This window comes from Pipistrellus kuhlii, unplaced genomic scaffold, assembly GCF_014108245.1.
Source record: "Pipistrellus kuhlii isolate mPipKuh1 unplaced genomic scaffold, mPipKuh1.p scaffold_m20_p_4, whole genome shotgun sequence".
NCBI classification, from domain to species: domain Eukaryota; kingdom Metazoa; phylum Chordata; class Mammalia; order Chiroptera; family Vespertilionidae; genus Pipistrellus; species Pipistrellus kuhlii.
In genome coordinates this window covers 91,368,911-91,386,837 of record NW_023425540.1, presented here as the reverse complement: position 1 = coordinate 91,386,837, position 17,927 = coordinate 91,368,911, and the positions used below count along the sequence as shown (strand labels likewise).

The window sequence follows — 17,927 nt, the reverse complement described above, 5'->3', positions numbered from 1 at the left end:
AGTAGGGGGTGTGCAAGAGGCAGCTGATCGATGACTCTCTCTCATCGATGTTTCTAACTCTCTATCTCTCTCCCTTTCTCTCTGTACAAAATCAATAAAATATATTTTTAAAAAAAAAATATATATATATAGTAAAATATTTTTGTCTGAAATATATTTTCATTAAGAAAATGTTCCGGGAGAATCCAAGATGGCTGCACAGGTAAACACCTAGCCGCAGCCACACACAACAATTTCAATAAAATACAACTGAAATATAAAATGGACATTACCCAGAACTACAGGAAAGTCGAATGACTGGAAATTCTACAACGAGAAGCAAGGAGAAAACCAGAAGGAAGCGCGGAGGAGCTGTAAAAGCCCAAGGTATGGAGACATGCAGCGTGTGCGGAGAGGACAGAGCTGGAGAGGAGGGAGGCCGAGTGCCTGGCTGGCGTTCCCTAGCGGGAAGGAGATAAAAGCTCCGACTGTGCTGGGCCCCAATTCCGACTGCTCTGAACCCCAGTTCTAGGCCAGACCCCGGGGACCCAGGCTCATCCATAGGGAGCTGGGCTGTAAGGCGGAACACCGGGGGAGCGGCGAAAGGAGGTCCCGGAGGCGCCGCACATTGCGTGCAGAGAAGGGACGGTTGGCTGTGCTGTGGGATTGCCCTGGCAGGAAGGACAAAAGCTCTGGACTGCTCTGAACACCACCTCCAACTCCACTTCCAACTGAACTGAACCTGTTCCGGGCTCATTGGGGGAGAGCCTAGACTGTTTGGGAGCAGGCGAAAATGGAGGGCACCTTTCTCTCAGAGGTGCTTGCAGTGAGTACGGAAGGACCCTGGGGATTACTGAGACTCAGGAACCGCATAGGGTGGGGCTAATGGAAGCCAAGGCTGTAGGCTCCACCCTGAAACCCCGCCCCATCAGGGAAGCTGCGAAAATGCCGAGACAACGAAATAGATCACAAACTAAAAAAATGGAGGACAAAAAGCGACTGGATATAGAGTTCAAATCTACGCTTATAAGGTTTTTCAAGAATTTCCTAGACAAGCTTGATAAGACCTATGAGGATATAAAAAGGGATCAACTAGAATTAATAAGGAATCAACAAGAAATGATAAGGGATCAACAAGAAATAAAGAATACATTGTCTGAAATAAAAAATATTATACAGAGTCCTAAAAACAGAATGGAAGATTGCAAGAATCAAGTCAAAGATTTGGAACATAAAGAGCCTGAAGACACTCCTCTGCAGAAGCAAGAAGGCAAGAGAATCCAGAAAATTGAAGATAATGTAAGAAGCCTCTGGGACAACTTTAAGCGAACCAACATCAGAATTATGGGGGTCCCAGAAGATGAGAGAGAGCAAGATACTGAAAGAAATAGTGACAGAAAACTTTCCCCACCTGGTGAAAGAATTAGACTTACAAGTCCAGGAAGCGCACAGAACTCCAAACAAAAGGAATCCAAAGAGGACCACACCAAGACAAATCATAACTAAAATTCCAAGAGCAAAAGACAAAGAGAGAATATTAAAAGCAGCAAGAGCAAAGCAGGTAGTTACCTATAAAGGAGCACCTATATGATTGTCAGCTGATTTCTCAACAGAAACCATGCAGGCCAGATGGGAATGGCAAGAAATATTCAAGGTGATGAATAGTAAGAACCTACAGCCAAAGATAATTTACCCAGCAAAGCTATCACACAGAATCAAAGGCCAGATAAAGAGCTTCACTAATAAAAAAAAAGCTAAAAGAGTTCATCACCACCAAACCAGAATTATATGAATTGCTGAAGGGGGTTCTTTCAGAAGAGAAAGTAAATAAAGATAAAAATTATGAACAACAAATACGTAACTATCAACAAGTGAATCTAAAAACCAAGGAAATTAAAAAAAAATCTGATGAACAATATTAACTGGTGAATATAATAGAGTCAGAAGTATGGAAGGGGAGTGAACTGATGATTCTTGGGGAAAAGGGGAGAGGGGGATGTGGGAAGAGACTGAACATAAACTGTGCACCTATGGATGAGGACAATGGGGGTGGGGAAAGGGCAGAGGGTGGGATGGGAACAAAATAAATAAATAATAAATAAATAGTTAAAAATAAATAAATAAATAAATAAATAAAATAAATAAATATTGTGAGGGAGAATTAAAGTCCTAATTTTCAAATTGAGCTTACCTTTAATAAGCTGCTTATTTGGCACACAAAAACTTATTAATAATAATCATTCTAGCATAAAGATTATTGATATCTATGCTAAATATTTACCTAGGAGTTTCAGGGCTGAATTTTTCTTCTCTTTCTAATTCCTTTCTTTGGATCAAGGGATTTTCAATTATCACTAAAACAGAGGGAAAAGTATGATGCTATTATAAAAAAATAATAGGCTAAATAAAAAACAAATGTACATAATAAACATTATAATGTTAATTCTAATTTCTGAGTTAGGGTTAAATATCCTTCCCAATCATTTTCTTGTGTCATTGGGAGAAACAGAATCCTGGAGTATGACCATCACTGACCCCAGATGATATTTCTTATATCGATACTTTGTGTTTAAGTCCCAACATATGACCCACATTAACATTACTTTATCGATTAATTACACTGAGCATTTCATTACAAAACCCCCTCCTATATTTGATTTGATTACAGCATGCTCTTCTATAAACACTTAATTGATCTTCATCCAATGCATAGTTGCTCTTGGGATATAATAATGGGGCAGAAAGAGCAATGCAAAATCTGAGTCCTAATTTGAGTTAAACAATTTAATAATCTTATGAGCTAGCATGTTAGCGTTTCCATTTCCTCATGGTCTATATTATGTTCTATTTTGCTAATTACTAACACAATCATTCCCTTTTTACAAATGAAAAAATTAAAGCTCACAAAGGTTAAATAACTTTCTTGAGGTTTTATATTTAGAAAGTAGTAGAGCTAGAATTAGAATTGTTCTGATTTAAAAATCTGTAATCTTTTCACTCTACCACACTGAAATCTTATTTAAATTTATAATCATTATTGACTTTCCACTTTTAAAATCCCTTATCTCATTCAACCTCATAACCACCATCAACATACAATATAATCATATATATACTAAAGGCCTGACACATGAAATTCGTGCAAGGGGCTTGGCCCTTACAGCTGCGGTGGCTTGGCTTGGCCCTCGAAGCCCTGACTTTGTCCAGAAGGCCACCCAGAAGGACATCCAGAAGGTCGTTTGGCTGTCTAGTCTAATTAGCATATTACTCTTTTATTAATATATAAGGGTAATGCAGATAAACTACTACTCTCTTAATATTGTATTTGATAGTATGAAGCAGCCTAATTATATAGTGCCTTGTATTATTAACTTTCAGGGGTTTATGTAGTATCTCTCTAATTGAATAATAGAGTAATTGAACATATGGAGTTGAAGATTTCAGAGAGGTAGGGAGAAAAAGAGAGAGATAGAAACATGAATGATGAGAATCATTGATTGGCTGCCTCCTGCATGCCCCTACTGGGGATTAAGCCTGCAACCCAAAGATGTGCCCTTGACCAGAATCAAACTTGGGACCCTTCAGTCTGCAGGCCGATGCTCTATCCTACTAAGCCAAACTGGCTAGGGCTATACCATATTTTAATACCAAAATACATCTTTAGCTTTGTATAACTAATGTTCTGGCATTTATCCAAGGAATGTTTCTAATTGTACTGGGCCCTGTGAAGTCTGCAATATTTTCTACCTTCAACTCCATATATTCAATTACTCTATTATTCAGTTAGAGAGATATTACATACAACCCTGAAAGTTAATAATACAAGGCAATATATGATTAGAGAGTAGTAGTTTATCTGCATTACCCATCCCCTTCTTTTTTCTACCATGAAAGAAAGCTGGGATATATGTTTTCTTATTGCTTGTAGTGCACTAAATTCTACACTTTATAACAAGCACACTATTCATTTAATATTAAATATTCATTTAATATTCATGAATTAATATCTATAAGATATTAATTCATAATTGAGGCCCAACAAGATTAAGTATGAATAAAGGTTGGAACTAGGATCTATGTGCTTTCAAAGTTCTTGTTCTTTTTGTACTGTACTGCCAGAGGGATATTGGGGTGGGAGGAATGTAAAAGATTTGTTGTTTTAGACTGAAAATAAAGTTTCTTAAAACCCATTAAACATTTGCTCTGGCAACTGTGGCTAATGGTTAGACTGTCAGCCCTCACACCAACAGGTCAAAGGTCAAATTTCAGGTCAAGATCAGGTACCTGGGCTGCAGGTTCAATCCCACATCATGCCCCCCCACATGTGGGAGGCAATCAATTGATCTCTCTCGCCCCCTCGCTCCTTCCCTTCCACTCTCTCTAAAAATCAATGGAAAAAATATCCTTGGATAAGAATTAATGACAAAAATCCATTAAAAATTAAAATATCATCTTTTATCAAAATCTATTTAGCAGCCCTATTATGTTAAATTATTTTAGCAACAATAGGGATTGATGTAAACTGAAATATGAAATAAACCAGATATAAAGCTACCTAGTAAAAATATGTGACTATTACATTTGTATGTTTCAAGTAATAATGCTGAATGCCTTGCATTATATTCTTCAATCTTGACTTTTTGTCTGATAAGGGTTTTTGAGAATTATGAATTGTATCTTGCAGTAGTCCTCCCTTATTCATGGTTTCACTTTTCACTGTTTCAGTTACCTACAGTCAACTGCAATCTGAAAATATTAAATGAAAATTTCCAGAAATAAACAATTGATAAGCTTTAAAATGTGTGTTGTTCTACATAGCGTGATGAAATATCGAGCCACTAGAGGTCAGTCATCCCACTCCATCCCCCCTGAGATGTGAATCGTACCTTCGCGTCCAGGCTGCAGAAGCTCCCTACCAATTAGTCACTTTAAAAAGTGGTTGTCTCTTTTGTCAGATCAGATAAGTTATCAGATATTTTAAGAGACAGAGACCACATTCACATAAATTTTATTATAGTATATTGTTGTAGTTGTTCTATTTTATTATTAGTTATTGTTGTTAATCTCTTACATACCTAATTTATAAGTTAAATTTTATCACAGATCTATGTGTACAGAAAAAAACACTACACACACACACACACACACACACACACACACACATATAGTATGTGATTTGGTACTACCTGAATTTTTAGGTATCTATTCAATGGGGGTCTTGGAACATAGTCCTTGTATATAAAGGCAACTACTGTATTGTATTTTGACTCCCTCAGAGCAGTTACCACAAACATAACAAAGGAATAATACTATAATAAATACAATTTAAGAATCAATGCCAACTTACCACACTCACCAACCCTAAAGCTGTCAGAAAGTGATCTGATATAATCTTCATTGCCCCAGGATGTTGCGTTTATAAAATGCGTTGGTGAATCACGAATGGTGAAACTGAAAGTGTACCTTTCTGACCCAATATCTAAGAGAAAACCAATGCTTTTATTTTTCAAATGAAATGTTTCATTATACTTTTGAAAAATATAATCCTGATGATAATAATAATACTCAAAGATATGGTATAAAATATTATTTCCTATATAAGTTCTATAATAAGTTATACTTGCTTTTATGAATTTCAAAGCTGCCAAAGTAGATAATTACCTCATTATTAACCCCTCTGTTCCCTTTTCCCAGTTATCTGTATATTTGGAGGGAAATGACACATAGGTTTGAATCATCCAGATATTAGCTTAGATCCTCCATTTCTCTCTTACTATTACTGTTTTAACCTAAGTCAAATTCAAATGTAAATTATTTAATAACAAATGTGTGCTACTAAGTGATACCACTAGAGGTCAGCAAGTACATCTCTTCAAAAAAATGTCCTTATTGCTTTTGCTAATTAAAAAAACAAACAGCCGAGACCGGTTTGGCTCAATGGATAGAGCGTTGGCTTGGGGACTGAAGGGTCCCGGGTTCGATTCCGGTCAAGGGCATGTACCTTGGTTGCGGGCATATCCCCAGTAGGGGGTGTGCAAGAGGCAGCTGATCAATGACTCTCTCTCATCGATGTTTCTAACTCTCTATCTTTCTCCCTTCCTCTCTGTACAAAATCAAGAAAATATATTAAAAACAAACAAACAAATAAAAAAACACAATACAACCTAACATACATATACAAATTATAGATATATATGAAACTGTAATTAGTGTTACCTTTGGGGTGCGGACTGGGCTGGGAAAAGTTGGGGATTAAATGAAGAATTTTACTTTTCAATTGTATGACCTGTACTCCTTGATTTTTAATGAAAAAATATTATATTTTATGTATATGTATAATGTTTTTTTAAAGTCAATAAGCACATTTTCTTCAAAAAGGAATACTGTACATATAATCATATAAAGTAGTCAATACTACAGAAGTGGTCTCCTACCCTTACAGTCTGATAAGTAAAAATGATATTTTATTGTTGTAATTTCAGTTACTATTTAAATATTGACTTTAAAAAATCATGTATTTTTCCATCACTGTTTATCCCCCTATATAATTCATGTATTTTAAATACATGAATTATATAGGGAGAAAACAGGTATTTAAACTTTTTCAAATTACTCAAATGGTAATTCTGATCTAATTAATTAAGTGAAGATACAAACAAGTATGGGTGGGAAATGACATCTTTGTTTTTTACCTCAAAAATAATAACAGAATATTACATGAAATACAATAAAAATAAAGGTGCCTATCACTCTACCATGAGTCAAATAACTCAATCACTAAGATGATTCAAGCATAATTAATGTCTTCTTCTTCCAGAATTATTGGCTGGCTTACTAGAGCTCTAATTCACCCAAGCTGTATAGAAATACACTGTAACCTTTAATAAACACCATTGACACTTTTAAAACTAATAGTAATGAGTTGTTAGATATGACATTTTATATTGTAACTTTGCATGTTAACAACAAAAGTTAGAAGGTGAGTTGTTTTGCCGAAACCCGGTTTGGCTCAGCGGTAGAACATCAGTCTATGGACTGAAAGGTTCCAGGTTCGATTCCTGTCAAGGGCATGTACATTGGTTGCGATCACATCTCCGGTAGGGGGTGTGCAAGAGGCAGATGATCGATGTTTCTAGTTCTCTCTCTCCCTTCCTTTCTGTAAAAAATCAATAAACTATATTAAAAAATAAATAAAAAGGTGAGTTGTTTTAAAAATCCAATTTTAATCTTGGATTATGTTTCCATATACCTAACACTCTTACACAGTTCAAGCAACTCAATAAGGACCACTAAAGCTAAAATTAACTAAATGAAAGATGAGTATTTTTCACTGAATTATCTGGTTGTTGGAGTAAATATGTAGCTACTGCTGCCATACTTTTCTCCTTCAACACTACTCTATCATGACATATCCCTGCTCCAAAATCTTCTTTCTTATCACTTTGTGTCTTATTTGAGATTTGCCTGTGTACTTGTATCTCTTAGGCTGAAAGTGATAGTTACTGTGGGTCACACACCCTTACATTTAATTCTCATACCAGCTCTATCTCGATTTCACAGCTGAATATAGGACACATTTCAGATCACTCAATAACTAAGTGCGCTCAGTAAATCTAGCTGTAAGTCCAGACTCTCAGACACTATGGTATCTGAAGAGAATATGAGACTACAATTGCCCTCTGTTACCTTTATGCAGCGCTTAACACAATAGAGGTACTCAATAAATACACATGATACACATTAGTAAGTTGATCATCTAAACTAGCTATTTGGGCATTGTATCTCTAAGCTTTCAAATATGTGTTTGAGAAATCTATCTAATAAAAGGGCAATAAGCAAATTAACCATCACTCTATCACAAAGATGACGGCGCCCAGTCCTCTCAGCCCCGCAGGAGTTCCCCAGGCCCTGGGCAGCATGAGCAACCTGACAGAATGCTTGGTCACCACGGTGATGAGGCGAGTGTTCTGCGCCAGCCGCAGATGAGCCTCTGGGCCACAGAGAGCCTCTGGGCAGTGGGCAAGGAGCAGCCAGGCCCCGCAGAGAGCTACTGGTGCACGGATTCGTGCGCAGGGGTACTAGGATCAAAATCATTAAAAATGGTTTTAGCTTGGCCAGCATGGTTCAATGGTTGAGCATTGACCTATGAATCAGGTCACAGTTCAATTCCCGGTCAGGGCTCATGACAGGTGTGGGTTTGATCCCTACGGTGGGGCATACAGGAGGCAGCTGATCAATGATTCACTCTCATCATTGATGTTTCTCTCTCCCTCTCCCTTCCTTTCAGGAATCAATAAAAATATTTTAAGTTATTTTAATGTCCTCACACACATAGCCTTCAACTGAGTACTTTACCATACAAATAGAGAATATGGCCATTGCTCTTAAGGAGTTAAACAGGCATGAGAAATTTAATCACTAAATACATTTTGTTATAATCATAAGCCAAAATTGATGAAAAATGAAGTAAACTGTTAAGCAGAACTCAGCTTTTTCTGTCTGGAAAGCCTTTGACATCTGTTTTCCCAATAACTATACCGATTATTTTCTGAAAAACAAAAAGGTTAAAGAAAACAAATATTAAACACAGATGTAGACGGTAAATTTAATTTCATGGACTTGTTATATTTTACTGACTCTAACAAACATTTTTTTACTAGCAACCACTGAAATGTATTTATTCCAGACAAACTTCTAAAATAAGTTCATAAGTGTTCAATTCTACAAGGAGTACTACAAAGCAATAACATAGTTAACTACTATTACAAATATAATCATTTAATACTTAGCATGTTTCTACTTTATTTTCAGTCACTAGGTAGAGTACAGTAACTACCCTATGCTATCAATCCTTACTGAATTAATTCAAAGCACATGTAAGATGCAATTTAATTTGCCAAGGACTTCAAAGCTTTCTTTTATTTAGAGTTTTCTAACAATCCACATAAAATTGCTTAGCTTCTTAATCCAAACATGCTGAACAGTAATATAAATTAGATTTCAACAGAACTTGTAGTATATTGCTGCTAATAAATCTAAGCTCTGCCGAAACCGGTTTGGCTCAGTGGATAGAGCGTCGGCTTGGGGACTGAAAGGTCCCAGGTTCGATTCCAGTCAAGGGCATGTGCCTCGGTTGTGGGCACATCCCCAGTAGGGGGTGTGCAAGAGGCAGCTGATCGATGACTCTCTCTCATTGATGTTTCTAACTATCTCTCTCCTTTCCTCTCTGTACAAAATCAATAAAATATATTTTAAAATAATAATAAATAAATAAATAAATCTAAGCTCTAAAGTCCTAGATCTTAAACCTTAAAGATATTAACATCTCTTTAACCTTTTTAGTGTTCTCTTTAGTGACTACCAAAGAAAAATTAAATATTGAAAAGTGCTTTAAGCCCTAGCCAGTTTGGCTCAATGGACAGAGTATTGACCTGAAGACTAAAGGATCCCAGGTTTGATTCTGGTCAAGGGCACATGCCCGGGTTATGGGGCTCGATCCCCAGTGGGGGCGTGCAGGAGGCAGCCAATCAAGGATTCTCTCTCATTATTGATGTTTCTATTTCTCTCTCCCTCTCCCTTCCTCTCTGAAATCAATAAAAAAAATTATTATTTTTTTAAAAAGTGCTTTGAGAAATAAAAACAATTAGCTTTTTCTGAAATTATAAACCTAAATTTATGTTATTAATCTAGCAACTAATTTTAACCTTATAATAATCTGTTACATTTAAATACATTCAAGCCTGGCTAGCATGGCTCAGTGGTTGAGTGTCCTAGGAGGTCATGGTTTGATGCCCAGTCAGGACACATACAGGGGTTGCAGGCTCGGTCCCCAGTGTGGGACATACAAAAGGCAGCCAACCAATTATTCTCTCTTATCATTGATGTTTCTCTCTCTTCCTTTCCCTCCCTCTCCGAAATCAATATAAATAAACAAACAAACAAACAAATAAATAAAATACATTCAAGACTGCCATATCCTAGCTGAGCAATTAGTTAGTCTTATTACATTTATATACACTGCTATTATTTCTTAAATTCCATATGCTTTCAGATCTCACTGAATTCTATTGGAAAAACACAACTAATGGAAATACTGAGTAAAACTTTCTAACTGATGAGGCATTTAGCAAATAGTTTACCATTCAAAAAAAAACTATAACAGCAATAATTATTTTTTTAACATTAATAAACTTTGAATTGCAAACTATTAAAGTTACATATAAATTTATCCCATTTTAAGAAATCAGATTTGCAAATACCAAATGTAAATAGCAGACTGCTCAGGAGCAAGAAAGGTAAGGGACTATGATAATTGCTTTACAATAAATTCACCTTATAAAATGATTCTACCTAGCTTTCCTTTAAATAAGAGTCTTGTTATATTTGAAATTATTGAATTCCCCTATAACCCTTCCCTCAAAAAAATGAATTTTCATTTCAGAAATACACCTGTTGTGTATCTTTATGTCATAAAAACAGCATAATGGCAATATTTAAGTCTATAACTTGGATAATTTGATTAGAGAAGAGATAGTGCTGAACAAAAAAATTTTTTAAATGTATTTTATTGATTTTTTTACAGAGAGGAAGGGAGAAGGATAGAGAGTTAGAAATATCAATGAGAGCAAAACATTGATCAGCTGCCTCTTGCACACCCTCTACTGGGGGTTGTGCCTGCAACCAAGGTACATGCTCTGACCAGAATCTAACCTGGACCCTTCAGTTTGCAGGCCTACACTTTATCCTCTGAGCCAAACCAGTTAGGGCTGAACAAAAAATGTTTTAATTGTACAATACTAAATTTGAGTAGTTATTAAATAATTAAAATAAACATCACGCCGAAACCGGTTTGGCTCAGTGGATAGAGGATTGGCCTGCGGACTGAAAGGTCCCAGGTTCGATTCCAGTCAAGGGCATGTACATTGCTTGCGGGCACATCCCCGGTAGGGGGTGTGCAAGAGGCAGCTGGTCGATGTTTCTCTCTCATCGATGTTTCTAGCTCTCTATCTCTCTCCCTTTCTCTCTGAAAAAAAATCAATAAAATATATTTTAAAAAAATAAACATCAGATCATTTTGAACATTCACAACTTTTATATATAATCTCTTACTCTATAGACAAAAGATACTAATTTTCATTTAGATGGCATAAAAACAAAAAATTTAGGGGTATTTAATGTAAAACAGTTATACAAATGCAATGAATATATGTACTTGTCTAATATACAAGCATGTGTCAAAAGAATCATGCCGGGACCGGTTTGGCTCAATGGATAGAGCCTCGGCTTGAGGACTGAAGGGCCCCGGGTTCGATTCCAGTCAAAGGTATGTACTTCGGTTGCGGGCATATCCCCAGTGGGGGGTGTGCAAGAGGCAGCTGATCGATGACTCTCTCTCATTGATGTTTCTAACTCTCTATCTCTCTCCCTTCTTCTCTGTACAAAAATCAATAAAATATATTAAAAAAAAAAAAAAGAATCAATATATTACCACAGAAAATTTCATTATAGAACAATCAAACCACTATATCATTGAAGCCTACCAGATTAGCCATATTTGGATGCAGATCTGAGAGTGCAGTGAAGTTCTTCAGTGCAAAGAAGTTTTCCATTCTTTTATCTGCATTTTAGAAGACATAATTTAAGTGCATAAGTTAAATGAAATAAACTATAAACAATTCCAAGATTAAAAAAGTATTTAGAAAAGCAGTGGATAGTTTACTCATTCTTAGAGAAAAGATTTTATTACAACAGTGAAATGAAAGTTAATACAGATTCAACCTGTAAAAACATGTTCCAGCTGGGACCAGTTTGGCTCAGTGGATAGAACGTCGGCTTGGGGACTGAAAGGTATCAGGTTCGATTCCGGGCAAGGGTTTGTACCTTGGTTGCGGGCACATCCCCAGTAGGAGGTGTGCAGGAGGCAGCTGATCAATGATTCTCTCTCATTGATGTTTCTAACTCTCTATCCCTCTCTCTTCCTCTCTGTGAAAAATCAATAAAATATATTAAAAAACAAAAACAGCTGAAACCGGTTTGGCTCAGTGGTAGAGCGTCGGTCTGCGGACTGAAAGGTCCCGGGTTCGATTCCGGGCAAGGGCATGTACATTGGTTGCAGGCACATCCCCAGTGGGGGGGGGGGGTGTACAAGAGGCAGCTAGTCGATGTTTCTCTCTCATCGACGTTTCTAGCTCTCTATCCCTCTCTCCTCCTCTCTGTAAAAAAATCAATAAAATATATTAAAAAACAACAACAACATGTTCTAAACTGTCCTTCTAGAATTTTGAATGTATAGGTTAGGCTTCAGTTTTTTTTACACTGGAAATGTGTATAATATACAATTTTTGAGCACTCTGAAATGTAGAGTTTCAGATAAGAGATGATTCAATGGGACATTTATGGATTTAAATATTAGCATAAAGCCCACCTTTAAAAAATATATTGTAAATACCTCAAATCATGCATTTGATTACACTATATTGTGTGGTCGTGGGCAGTGACTTTAACCTCACCTCTAGATGGTAAGCTCCATGAGGGCAATGCGGCGTCTAACATTTATGAATTATGTGTGTAATTCAATGCTATGTTGCACATAAAAGGCACTCAATAAATATCAAATAAATGAAATGATGGCTTTTCCTTGGTGTTATTACTATAATGGATTTTACTGTAGTAAAATTGTCAACTACACCAAATTAGCAGATTTACTCAACTTCACTTCATAATACATGGCATCTTTAACTGTGAATGTTCTCAACCACAGGTTTCACTTTAACTGTGAATGTTCTCACCCACAGGTTATGCCCATAACATGAGCTTCAGGGAGCCTGTGACATTAGTCAAATATGATTTTGAATTCTAGTGCCACTAGTTTGTAGTCAAGTGTTTTGCCACTACTGAGTTTTAATTTCCTCATCCATAAAATGTGGGTTATATCTGCCCCACAAGGTTAGTCTGAGAAGTAATGGACATAATGTATCTAGAAGTTCACAGACTCTCAACAGGTAAGAACACTGCTTTTTGTTCTTATCCAATGTAATAATTTTGTATTCAAGACCTTTTGGTGCCAGCAAAAACAACTGGGATATTAAGCAGTGTTAAATTTCCTACTCATTCTTTGGTGTGGTCTGATCTGGCTCACTATGCAATTTCAGTCTCTGAAATACTTGCCAAACCTTGACAGATTCATTCATTCATCCATCTACTCAACAAACATTACTGAGAGTCTGTGAAGTGCAAGACATTTGAAGTTGGAGAGGTTGAACTATTCAATACCTGGATTATGTTTAAAAAAAAAATACTATCCACATACATACTAAATGAGTTCTCCAAATTTTTACCCCTTATTGTCTCTTAGTGGTTTGATCATTGACTTATGTGATACCATATGAACTCTTTGAAGTTCCTCTAATTTCTACAATTATTCAAAATATATGGTGATACTACTTTAGTGTCTGTCCCTCCTCCCTCCCTCAAAAAAAAAAAAAAATAGACAACTTGATTCTTTATCTGGACATTTTGATAAACACAAAGATAACATGAAACAAAGAGCTTGCTATGGTAACCCAGAGATTATACCATTCATCAGCAACTACTGTCCCTTCTGCTTTCCAGATCTATTTTAAACGTCTCCTTTTCTCCATCTCCAAGACTCAGTCATTCTTCACCTATAGTATTGCAATCACCTGGTTGATGCCTATTTTATACACTCAACACGTGTGGGTTGAGTGTCTGGTATTATCAGGCCCTGAATCAGGACAGAGCAGGACTGGGGCTGTTCTCCTACCCGGGAGGCTCAGAAAGGATCAATGAAAACTGAGAGCCAGAAGTGGGACCAGATGTGTACAGTCTCAAGGCCACTGATTCAGATCCTTGGCAAGGGTGGGGGGAAAGAGAAGGTGGCATTAGAAATAGTCCAGGTAAAGTAACATTGTGGCAGTGTCACAGGTAATAGTTTTGGCATGCCTATTATGAGGCTGGCCCTACACTAGACACTAGATACACCATGATGATCTCTGACATTGCCACCCCCAGGTCTCCTTGAGCTCTTCGCCCTCCTTCCACTTAAACCTCCTGTCTAGCCCAAAACCCAAGCTGACCTGGCCGTTCCTCCCAGGACCTTCCTGGTCCCTTATTTTAGGTTTCATGAAGGTGTGGCAGGGCTAGAGCCCTTGTGCTTCCCCTCGGAGCTTTCTTTGCTTAGTCCTAACGCCCACTGAGGTTCTGGCACAGGATAAGGGGAGTCTGGGCCCACAGAAGGAAGAGACACTGTTTGCTACTGGCTCTGAGAAGTCTCTCACAGATGAGCTGAGGCTGTCAGTCAGACACTTAAGACAAAGCCCACCAACCGAAACTTTCCTGTTTGAGACCATGGTCTTAAACTCTGAGCAGGCCAGAGTTAAGTCAGTTTGAGGCCTGGGCCGCAGGAGGAGGAGGAGTGAGCAGAGAGGTGGAGAGGGCACTTGTCATAAACTTCGCTGACTTTTTCCAGGGCCAGGGAGGGGTGTATGTTTATGTTTTCCATTCCAGCCAATGCAACAATTATCCATGAAGAACTGTGTCAGGTACTGTGCTGGTGCCTGAGCTACCTGACTCTGCCATCAGAAAATTCCATCACCATCTACTCTGTCATAGTCGACACTTCCTTTCCTGACTGCCCAGATACAAGACAATCCTCACCAAGTCCTGCTAATTCTTCCTATGATCTCTTCAACCTGATTGCTTCACCCCATTTCCCTGTCCTACTGCTCTCTGCTTCTACTTTTGCCTCCTCCATCTCTTCTCCACATGACAGAGAATTTAAAAACTTAGTCTCTCCCTTGCTTAAAACTCTTCCCAATTGCACATTGAATTAAATCCAAACTCTTTACTATAGCCTTGTAATGTCCAGCTGATCTGCCCTCTGCCCATGTCTTCATTTCTTTTCTCTCCAGTCATCCTGGCTGCTCTCCTTTCCTCAAATAGGACTTGGGGCCTTGGCATATGTGGTTCCCTCTCCCTTGAGCGCCCTCCCACACCCACCTTCAGGTCTTCTCAAGGCAAGCTCCTCAGCATTCTTTGCGTCTCAAAGAGAAGCCTTTCCCACTATCTACCTAAAGTAGCTCCCAGCCTCTATTTCTCCTCTTAGTATTCCTAATTCCTAGTTGTTGCTTGTGTACTGTCTTTTCTCCTCATTAGAAGGCTGGCTCCAGGGTGACAGAGCTGAGCCTTATGTGGTCTCCTATTATGTCCTGCAGTGCCTAGTGTATTGCATCATGCATAGTTGTTGACTAAATTAATTAGCCCTAAGTTAATCTGATTTGTAATTTGAGAATAATATTGCTATAATGTGCTTTTTATTTTATTTTTTAAATATATTTTATTGATTTTTTTACAGAGAGGAAGAGAGAGGGAGAGAAACATCGATGAGAGAGAAACATTGATCAGCTGCCTCCCAGACACCTCCTACTGGGGACATGCCCACAACCAAGGTACATGCCCTTTACCAGCATCGAACCTGGGACCTTTCAGTCTGCAGACCGACGCTCTATCCACTGAGCTAACCTGCTCAGGGCTATAATTTGCTTTTTGGATAGAATTTTATTTAGCAGCTAATCTTACACTCACAACACATATTTAAATAATGGGAACAAGTGGAGCTTCAGAGGAGCTCAGTGATGATGTTCCTATAACTTCCTACTTTGTTCTCTAGACTTGGGGGGAGTTAGTCTACTGCCCAGAAGTCCTCTCTATATGGTCATCTCTACATAGAAATCTCCCCCTTTCGCTGAAACCAGTTTGGCTCAGCGGTAGAGCGTCGGTCTGCGGACTGAAAGGTCCCGGGTTCAATTCCGGTCAAGGGCATGTATAATACATTGATTGTGGACACATCCCTGGTAGGGAGTGTGCAGGAGGCGGCTGGTCAATGTTTCTCTCTCATCGATGTTTCTAGCTCTCTATCTCTGTCCCCTCCTCTCTGTAAAAAATCAATAAAATATATGTTTTTAAAAAAATCTCCCCCTTTCACCACAAACCACAGATTTTGTGACAAATTTTGGTAAAATGGGAAATTTCTCTCCTAGAGGGGAACAGTTTCAACGACCTCTGTAAGCCCAATTCAGATACTTTCCTAGCTGACTTCCAGGCACTCCGGTGCGGCCCTGAGAAAGCCGGCCGCTGGCCATCAACCCGGGGAACTCCGCGGCGTGGAGACAGGCCAACGGTCAGTTACCTTCCCGGGCAGGTTCCAATCTTATAACTAAACACCGCTTCACCAGGAAAAGAAAACTGCGTGACTTGCATTCTAACACCATTTCCTAACGGCCCTCCTCACACGATCGCTCCTCATAGATCAGTCCAGTGCCCAGCACCTCTGGGGAGCTAAACTGCAGTCCCGCCCCCAAAAAAACCAAAATAATAATAATAATAATAATAATAATAATAATAATAATAATAAACTGCAGTCCCTTTAAAACCCCTGGTGACGTTCGACACTCCCTGTGCGTTCGGTCCGTGTTTGAAAATGTATCCTGGTGATTCCAACTCTGTGACAGCCCGGGAAAGGCACAACCGTGGAACCGGCACAAGAGCGGGGTGACGGGGGCGGGGGCCGGGGGGGCAGTGAGGGCGGGCGGGCCGGGATCGGAGCGGGATTTCAGGGCCGTGGGACTGCTCGGCGGGTCCTCTCACCGGGGACACGCGTCCCGTCAGACCCGTCAGACCCGTCAGACCCGAGAACGTCCGACCCCGAGAAGGAACCCCAACGTGAGCGCCCGCGGCCTCCGGAGTCCGTGTGGAACGTGCTCAGTGCTGCAGGAGGACAGCCAGGCGTTCTCCGCGCCCCGACGCGTTCCACCCGGTCCCACCCGGTCCCACCCGGTTCCTCCCGGTCCCACCCGGTTCCTCCCGGTCCCGCCCGGTCCATTCGGTCCCACCCGGTCCCACCCGGTTCCTCCCGGTCCTACCCGGTCCCATCTCCCGGTCCCACCCGGTCCACTCGGTCCCACCCGGTCCCACAGGACACGCGTATTCGAGGTGACACTGCCTCTCGGGCTCCGGCTGTGGGAGACTCGGTAAGTCTCCTTCCCAGACGCCGTGTCCCACACCCGCCATCGCCGGCTGGCGGCAGTGCGGGGCCTCGCCTTCGCGACCACCCTGCCCAGCCCTCTGGACCTGCCGACAGCCCGCCGCCCGCCGCCGCCAGGGACCAGGCTTCACCTCAGCAGCCCGCGCCCGCCGCCCCTGGCAGCGCTCCAGAGCCCGGCCGCTCCCTGAACGCCGCCCGCCGCCCGCCGCTCACAGCCCCGCCCGCCGCCGCGCGGCTTCTCCACAGCAGCTCCGCCCGCGCGCTCCTCGCGCCGCCTCCGCTGAGGTGGGACCGCCAGCGACCGTTAGCGCTGGCCCCGCCCCGCCCACAGGTCTCTGGCCCCGCCCACGCCCAGACCCCGCCCTACTCACAGGTATCTGGCCCCTCCCACGCCCAGGCTCCCGCTGGCCCCGCCCCTAGGTGCGGCCCCGCCCCCTACCCCGTCCCGTTCCCTCACGTCCCGGGAGGGCCCTCTGAGGTCTCTCTCCAGTCCCAGTGCCGAGAGGGGAGACGGGGAGACTAGGGCGCGCGTGGTTTCCGTTTCTTTCTTTCCAGAGGATGTCCCTCAGACTAAAAAGCAGCACGGCCCTGAGAGCCAGTGGCACAGTGAGGTGCTAGGGGTCCCTTCTGAAGAAACATGCCAGACGTGCAGAGGACATTGCTGCAGAAAAGTATACACACACACACACACACACACACACACACACACGAGTGCAGGTGAAACTCGGGAAATCTGGATAAGACAGTGAGCTGTGTCATCTCAGTAACCTAGTTGTGGTCTCACAAAATGTTCCGATGGGGAAAAGTGTAGCAGGGATCTCTCTGAATTATTATTTTTTGAGATATTATTATTTTTTGGAACTTACAGATATGTCATTGCTCACCT

The 17,927-nt window shown here is 40.4% G+C and overlaps 1 protein-coding gene across 4 annotated transcripts in view; it reads right to left on the bottom strand.

The window, feature by feature from the left end:
• The window catches only part of MEIOB (meiosis specific with OB-fold), a 36,799-nt gene extending 19,579 nt beyond the window's left edge, over positions 1-17,220 (bottom strand). For 2 of the 4 annotated variants that reach the window (XM_036410615.2, XM_036410618.2), the window contains exons 1-5: positions 17,173-17,220; positions 11,520-11,596; positions 8,470-8,527; positions 5,327-5,458; positions 2,261-2,333 (exon numbers count right to left, since the gene is read on the bottom strand). In XM_036410615.2, coding sequence (XP_036266508.1) covers positions 2,261-2,333; positions 5,327-5,458; positions 8,470-8,527; positions 11,520-11,588 — 332 coding nt within the window. In that variant the 5' untranslated portion in view covers positions 11,589-11,596; positions 17,173-17,220. Of the gene's footprint in view, positions 1-2,260; positions 2,334-5,326; positions 5,459-8,405; positions 8,528-11,519; positions 11,599-13,762; positions 13,851-17,172 lie in introns of those variants that run through there. The other 2 variants (XM_036410616.2, XM_036410617.2) reach the window with 2 other exon arrangements.
• Positions 17,221-17,927: the final 707 nt, after the last annotated feature.